The following is an 8797-nucleotide window of genomic DNA, read 5'->3' on the forward strand; positions in this document are numbered from 1 at the left end:
ATATGTTAACTACTATTATATCTCTTAAGTTGGCTTCCTCCGTCAGTTTTGTATATGAAAAGTTGTCTGTCCTTGATTTCCATGTTGATAAGGTGATGTTTGGATTATTTCGCATATTTCCATTTCATACTACAATGCTACATGTTTGTAATACTGTAAGCTTCTTTGTTTGGCCTCCTCAGGTGAGAAAATAGGTTTGAACTTTATCTCTTGTCTTGCCTTCTTACTACTGAATGTCAGGTTCATATTGATATATTTTATACTGTAAGATTCTGCTGGTAGGTTTATCTTAATAAAGGGAGACAATCCTTTCACAACTAATTCTGAGAAAAACAGGAAGTAGTAAACCAGTCTGAATGGAAATTTTATTGAGGAAAGACTGTAACCTCTGACCTCCAGGAATGGTTCCATGAATTTAAATGTATTCTGTTGAGGTGTATCATCTGGTATAAAGTAGAATTTTCCACCAAGATTAGAATTTTTTGCTAAGGCTTTGTCTGAAAAAAAAATTAATTCATAGTGGCATACATATGCATTTTGTTAAAGAAAACTTTGATCAAGGGGTTTAAATATTTGCTGCTCAGCTCACTGGGATATAGGGTTCTATCCCAAATGTGGTATTGACCATTTATTTTTTTCATATGACAAGAGTGTTGGTTTGTTCAGTTAGTTAGTTAGTTAAAATAAGGTACAAGCTGCAAATTCTGGTTTTCTTGAAAATGCAAATAATGTCATTAATGTAAAAACAAAGGCAGTAACCCTGTATCAAGTAATATATCAAGTGACGGCAAATTCACCAAATTTTGCATTGGAATGTTTGAATCCTGTTTGCATTCAAAAGTTCGAATGTTCAGATCACTCTGAAAAAATATTCTCATACACATGAAGTATTTAGTAGAACCAGCATCCTTGATATACAAAAAGACACTTGATTGAAAATGTTCATTTATTCCAAAAGTTGAAAAAATAGGTTTATTCTACATGACTAGAGCATGAGTCTGTATACAGATCTAACTCATCATTTTGCAATAAGAAAAAAAAAAACAAACCAAAAAACAACATTTTTTTATCAAGATATACATGTTGTTTCTATTAATAAACTGACCACTGCAATTATGACAAGGTCTATATTGTTACTATGTAAAACACACTTGTCTGATAGAACATATTTATAGTAACTATATAAGACAGACATGTCTAAATGAGACCCTAGTGTTACACAGATAACCCTGACAAGCTGCAGTTCCCTAGTTCAAATTGAATCTGAGAAAGTTTCCATTCATAATAAGAAGTTTGTTTGTTCAAATCTAGAATAATATACAACATGTACATTGTAAGTCTATAAGAATTGTAAACCAGATGTTAAAATGTTATTTTATATTCTACAGTCATGTTTATCACAACAGATCTTCTTGCTATGGGAATCCCTTGTTTATTATATAATCCCTTTGAGTATTGATGATTAAGAAAATCTTATGTAAAATCTGAATTATCACAATTTGCTGAAATGTGATTAATGTAAACCTAAATGAAGAGACATAAAACTCAGAAGATACTGTTACATTTACCTGCACATATGAAAGCCCAGGCAGTATTTCCAACATATACAGGTTGGAATAGAGCTGTACCATCACCAACTTGGTACAGGGTACCGTGAGAATCTCTGGCATTACGGAGACCATTGGTGATATAGTAAGGATCACCTTCTCCATACATTACATTAGCTCTCAGAGAGATTGTCTGTAACACACTGCCTGAAAATACACCCTTACTTAAAGTAACAGTTAGAATTAGAAGTGGTACTAAGCAGTTATGTGATACTGAAGATTTTATTCTGAGCATATAGTGAAAACTAAAGAAAAATTGGAACCATTTAATAGTCTTATTCCCATGTCCTTGACATGTTTACCATCTTAACAGCTTTACCTTTGGTTGTTATACCCCCGCACAACGAAGTTGTAATGGGGGTATACTGGAATCAGCTTGTCCGTCCGGCCGTCCCCGTCCGAACGTCTCCCCATCCGGATGTCTCCCCGTCCGTCCGTCCGTCGGTTTTTCCTTGTCCGCCCAATAACTTGAGATTCCTTTGGCCCACAGTCTTCATATTTGGCATGGAGGTTAGTCATGATTAGTAGACGACCCTTATTGATTTTGGGGTCACTGGGTCAAAGGTCAAGGTCACAGGGGCCTTGACTTTAAAAAGCTTGTCCGCCCAATAACTTGAGATTCCTTTGGCCCACAGTCTTCATATTTGGCATGAAGGTTAGTCATGATTAGTATTAGTAGATGACCCATATTGAATTTGAGGTCACTGGGTCAAAGGTCAAGGTCACTGGGACCTTGACTTAAAAAACCTTGTCCGTCCAATAACTTGAGATTCCTGTGACCCACTGTCTTCATATTTGGCATGGAGGTTAGTCATGATTAGTAGATGTCTCCTATTGATTTTGAGGTCACTGGGTCAAAGGTCAAGGTCACAGGGGCCTTGACTAAATAAAAGCTTGTCCGCCCAATAGCTTGAGATTCCTTTGACCCACAGTCTTCATATTTGGCATGGAGGTTAGTCATGATTAGTACATGACCCCTATTGATTTTGAGGTCCCTGGGTCAAAGTTCAAAGACTAAAAATAAGCTTGTCCGCCCAATAACTTGAGATTCCTTTGACCTCCAATCTTCATATTTGGCATGGAGGTTAGTCATGATTACTTAATGAACCCTATTGATTTTGAGGTCACTGGGTCAAAGGTCAAGTTCACAGGGGCCTTGACTAAAAAAACTGATTTTTAAATTTTCACATTTGAAGCATGGAGAATACATATCTTAGCAATGCACTGGCTTAGTAACCTCAGATTTGGCAGGGTAGTTGTCCTTGAGCTCTAAATGGCCACTGTTGATTCTGACAAAGTGGTATGCGGGGGTATTCACGCCATGACAGTGGCTGTTCTAGTTTGGTTACTTGTTATAATGTATTGATCTTTTGGTAGAAACATTTACTTCACTTATACCTTGTGTAATGTTATTATATCACTCTCTTAAATACTTTTTCTTAGTATATAAATTTCTTGAGTATGTAAAATTTGCTGTGTCCAAATAAACAGACTGGTAACAAAATTTTCAAGAAAGCTTGTGAAAAAGCATCAAATTTGTTTCATTTATCCCTGAAATCATTTTTATGCTTTCTCCTTTCATAAGTCTGATAGGAAAATAGTTTTAAAGTTTTAAATTAACAGAAAAGGGAAATAAATAGACTGGTAAGTTCTTCCAATTAAAAACTAGATATACATGTACATTGTAGATGCAATGGTGAATAAAAAAAGTCCATTCTAAAAAAGAATTTTAATTTGGCCAACTTCCTTTCAAATATATTGTATTAAGCATAGTTACCATTTTTCGTTTGAGAACCATTAGCTTTCAGAACAAGACATTCTGCTTTATACTTGGTCTCAGGATAACCTGGAAATAAAAATTCTCTAGGTGGCGCTGTATTAGCTTCATTCCCATCTATGATGTCATCGTATCCAATGACAACATCCACTGTACTGCAGTAAATTAACCTTTTGACATCATTGAGAAGACATGCTTTGATAAGGTTTGATGTTCCTACAAATATGAATGAAAACATTACAAACTTATACTTTTTCAGTAGATAGTATATGTTGGAAAATATAATTATGTTCAAAGATTAAGGTTTTGTATTGTTAGCATTTTTATTCTGTAACAAACGTTCCATTTCCCCTCATATTACATTGATTAGTGCAAAGTTTACTCCTAAATTATTAACTAGATACTGATATCAGTTCCATAGCATTGATATAGCATAAATTTTGTCTCCATAATTATAGATAAAGTTCAGTATCAAAAACTTGATAATTTTAAAGGGCAATTTTCTATAAACAACTTCATGACTATGTAGCTAGGACAAATATAATTGGAATAAAATGATTCTACCTTCTACATTGATGTGATGCATTCCCGTGATATCAGGGAATGTTCCGTAGCTAATCTTTCCTGCTATATGGTAGACAGTATCTACACCTTGTAATGCGTTACATACAATATTGGAATCAGTGACACATCCTACAGTTGACAATATCACCTTACTGTCATGGTCACCTGGTTATATATAAAATATCTTGATAGAATTTAAGTGTTATATAGAATATGATATAGCTCATGACTGGGCAAGATTTGAGTTCCTATAATCATGTATGAATGTATTTAAGGTAGATATAGCTGATTAGCCTACTTTATTGATACCTTTTCAGTTTTGTTGCTTATGTATAAACATGATAGGCTTCAGTTATCCTACTAAAGCTTACATTCAATGTACTATACTGGTAAGCATTTCACTATTTTTTAAAACTGATTAAAATCATGAAAAAAAAACGAGGATTTAATTAAAACATTGATTATATCAAAAACAACTGGATTGCATAACACATGCTGATATTGGATTTATTCTGTTTGTTATTTTAGTTTAACCACAATTATTTTAGCTTTTAACGTTGATTGAACCACTGTTGTGTTCATTTCCTGAAAATAACTAAGTACTGGTGTCAATATAAGAAAACAAAAAACCCATGACCCTATGGCTGACAGGCAGACATCTTAGTCACTAGGCCATTTCTTACTATTTGTTATTAGTCAAGTTTTTATCATTATAATCAGAATCGAAACATATATTACCATAGCAGTTTTTGTATGGTTTGATATCCAACACTCTTATCTCTCTCACATGATCTGCCTTGGTTTGTAACAAGTTAACTATATGTTGTCCTAGAAATCCTGACCCTCCTGTTACCATGACTACATCACCTGATGTGCTAACAGCCTGGTTGTCCTTTCCACAATCTTCAGTAGCTTTTCTAGTTGGACTTAAAATTGTTTTGAAATTTAATGATTTTCCTTAATATAAATTGATTGAAAAATTGAATACAATTTTATGTATCTATCTATTTATTAAGTTTTAATTAATTAATTAATTAATTAATTTATTTATTTATTTATTTATTTATTTATTTATATTTGTTTGTTTGTTTGTTTGTTTGTTTGTTTATTTATTTATTTATTTATTTATTTATTTATTTATTTATTTATTTATTTATTTTGTAAAAAGAAATGAAAGATTGCAATATCAATCCTCTACACTGGTTACATTCATACAATAATGCTAATGGTACATTTTCTTGAAATTAGTCCATCAGAATAGACTAATATTAAATAATGATAGCGAAATAAGAAATACCTATGTGAGAATAATTCCATATTTTTGTAATTCACTTTACTTATTAGATGAATCACTCTTTTGTATGATTTATTGTATAACATATTGAATGGTCTAAGAACAAGTCTGAAATATACAGAATTTTCTATTTAAGGCCATTATATATAAACAATTTGTTTTCTATTTTGCTGCACACTTTCAGCATATAGATAACTATTTTTGTTTAAAGAGCAATTTTGGAGGATCGTGCAATGTTTTTACACTACAGTCAAATGATCTAATAGGTACTATTAATTTTAACCAGTAATTTGCATGATTTTGGTAATTAAATTGTCTGGTGTAACATTTCATTGAATTTTAACTTCTCATATTTGAAAATAATAAAATTGGACAGTACATAATAAAGTGTTTGGTTAGACGTACCAGAAGTGCAAATTGGCATGACTCTATACTGGCAGTATAAAGCTTACCATTATAATTACCTATTCTCATAGAGTTAATCCCTAGTCTCTCTAACAATCCTGCATAGTATTATGAAAAATGCCAAACAAAAATGTAAGCATTTTCTGTTTGCAAAACATTTGTATCTAGCATCCATCCCAATTATCCTCATGAACTTCTCCGACATGATTGACAGGAAAGAGCTGATCCTCATAACAGGTCTATTTCATTCTGAAATTAACTTTACTTACATATGTGTTTGTCAAATGTGATAATATGTTCCAGATATGTTTAAAAAACCTTGAAAATATGTTTCAGATACATTTAAAAAAACCTTGGAAAATGTTCCAGATACATTAAAAAACCTTAGAAATATGTTCCAGATACATTTAAAAAACATTAGAAATATGTTCCAGATACATTTTAAAAACCTTGGAGATATGTTCCAGATACATGTATATTAAAAAATCTTGGAAATGTTATATTTTATATAGTCACATAAAATGTTCATAAATAATCATGCAATAGTTTGGCCTTATATTGGAAAGAAAAAATGATACCTGCTGTAGGATTGTCCTCTCATCAGATTACAGCTATAGTTCACCACTAGGTGGCACTTCTCATCAGATTACAGCTATAGTTTACCACTAGGTGGCACCAGTGTACCATATGTGTCACTGTGACTGCACAAGTTAAGCAGCTTTTATACGCCTTTGTCATGTTTTATTACACCAGTTTACAACATCATTATGTTTTATCTCCTGTTAAAACTATCAGCGGGCAACTGTAGCAAGTTTTGTTTCCCCAACATTTATGAAATAGTAACAACTGTTAGGAATGTGTATGCATGGCTAACCTCTTTCAGAACAATTTCATATTTAGAATTGTACAATATTTTTGTAAGAAGAAACAAATGAACTAGTGATAAGTACACAACAAAGCAAATAGATTCATGGTTAGTTAACATGTTTCTCTAACCATTCCAGGAAAACTGTATGAAAAAAAACATTCAACATTGTATTTTTTAAACGTATTTTCAAACTGATTACTCCAGAAACAATGGTTAGGAAACTATCTGCCTATATGACTGAAATACTGTTGGGAAAAGGCGTAAAATCAAACTGATTAAGGAATTTTTGAAAAATTTGAAAAAAGTATATCAACAACATCAGAAGTTTTCTAATTAATCTGCTCTATGAATGAGATGAATTATTGAATTGTAAATGTTTATAATCAATATTATGTTATTTTTTTAGCTCCTTTGAATAGTGATAAGGATGAGCTTTTATTAACCAGGTTTAACCAGGTTTTCCGAAGGAAAAAACTGGTTATTAGATTGAGGTATGTCGGCGGGCGGGCGGACGGGCGGACGGGCGGGCGTAAACAATTTCTTCTGTGCGCAACTCCTCCTACATTTCTCAACGGATTTTGACCAAACTTTCACAGAAGCTTTGTCATCAAGTGCCCTGGCGCATATTGTCGGGGTTTTGCGATTAGATAATATTTGACCTAATTATGGCCCTTTGTTTTTTTTTCTTATATAAAATATATAGTGAACAATTTCTTCTGTGCGCAACTCCTCCTACATTTCTCAACGGATTTTGACCAAACTTTCTCAGAAGCTTTGTCATCAAGCGCCCTGACACATATTGCCAGGGTTTTGCAATTGGTATATATTTGACCTAATTATGGCCCTTTGTTTTTTTTCCTTATATAGAATATATAGTTTCTGTGTGCAACTCCTCCTACATTTCTCAACGGATTTTGACCAAACTTTCACAGAAGCTTTGTCATCAAGTGCCCTGGCGCATATTGTCGGGGTTTTGCGATTAGATAATATTTGACCTAATTATGGCCCTTTGTTTTTTTCCCTTATATAAAATATATAGTGAACAATTTCTTCTGTGCGCAACTCCTCCTACATTTCTCAACGGATTTTGACCAAACTTTCTCAGAAGCTTTGTCATCAAGCGCCCTGACACATATTGCCAGGGTTTTGCAATTGGTATATATTTGACCTAATTATAGCCCTTTGTTTTTTTTCCTTATATAGAATATATAGTGAACAATTTCTTCTGTGCTCAACTCCTCCTACATTTCTAAACGGATTTTGACCAAACTTTCTTAGAAGCTTTGTTTTCAAGTGCCTGGCACATATTGTCGGGGTTTTGTGATTGGATAATATTTGACTGAATTATGGCCCTTTGTATATTTTTTCCTTATACAGAATATATAGTGAACAATTTCTACAGTGCGCAACTTCTCCTACATTTCTCAATGGATTTTGACCAAACTTTCACAGAAGCTTTGTCATCAAGTGCCCTGGCGCTCACTAAATTCCCATGTTTCTTCCAAGACATCATTCAAGTATTTTTTTAAAATTGTGAACATACTTTTCTTGATATCGCACAAAACACCACACGCCAATATTGTTGACAAAAGAAAATGACAAGAGACGCAAAAATGCAAAAATTAAGCAAAAATAAAGTACTGTTTACCTTTCTAAAACATTTGGGGAAAAAAGGCGAATAGACAACATAAAATTTCTCAAGCCATAATTCCTCCTAAAAGTTCAATTAAAAACAAATGCCCCTTCATGACAAAGCTTCTGTGAAATATTTTTCTGAAAACCTGGTTGCATCGCATTGCGATGTTCCTTGTTATGGCATGGTATCCTTATGCCTAGTATGCTTTATTACAATGACAATGTCTGAGATATTTGGTTGACAAAGATAATGAATACTTTTCACATGATTTTAATTCCTTAATATTTGTTCACTACCAGTAGAACTATATAATATAGGAAATAATTGACACAGTAATAGTTATGATATTTTCTTATCTTGTACTTTTATATCCACTCAAAGTTTTTAGGGAGTATATAATACAGGAGTGAGCTTGTAGGGCAGTTTAAGAATGAGGTAACCGTGTATATACCAAGCTTATGTGAAGATCTTTATTGGGTTTGTCTCAAGTCTCCCAAGGTGTTTGTCATTGTAAATGAAAATATAAAACTTATTCCTGGACAATAACTAAAGTTAAGGATTGAGATGTTGTAATCAAGCTTTTGTATATAGCAAGCTTATATGGGAGACTTCAGGTCAGATTGCATTTAGGCCTCCTGGGTCAAGC

At 32.9% G+C, this 8797-nt stretch overlaps 1 protein-coding gene across 1 annotated transcript; it reads right to left on the reverse strand.

Annotated features, from left to right (window-relative positions):
• Nucleotides 1-18: 18 nt before the first annotated feature.
• On the reverse strand, nucleotides 19-6931 carry LOC132743368 (3 beta-hydroxysteroid dehydrogenase/Delta 5-->4-isomerase type 4-like). The gene is made up of 7 exons (XM_060731885.1): nucleotides 6226-6931; nucleotides 5707-5896; nucleotides 4687-4874; nucleotides 3949-4113; nucleotides 3385-3600; nucleotides 1569-1754; nucleotides 19-497 (listed from the first exon to the last, which is right to left on the reverse strand). The coding sequence occupies exons 3-7, from the start codon at nucleotides 4802-4804 to the stop codon at nucleotides 130-132; spliced, it is 1053 nt and encodes a 350-aa protein (XP_060587868.1). The 5' UTR covers nucleotides 4805-4874; nucleotides 5707-5896; nucleotides 6226-6931; the 3' UTR covers nucleotides 19-129.
• Between the last annotated feature and the right edge of the window lie 1866 nt (nucleotides 6932-8797).

The sequence above is a fragment of the Ruditapes philippinarum genome, unplaced genomic scaffold (assembly GCF_026571515.1).
Source record: "Ruditapes philippinarum isolate M1 unplaced genomic scaffold, ASM2657151v2 ctg8446_1_1_1_1, whole genome shotgun sequence".
Classification (NCBI taxonomy): Eukaryota; Metazoa; Mollusca; class Bivalvia; order Venerida; family Veneridae; genus Ruditapes; species Ruditapes philippinarum.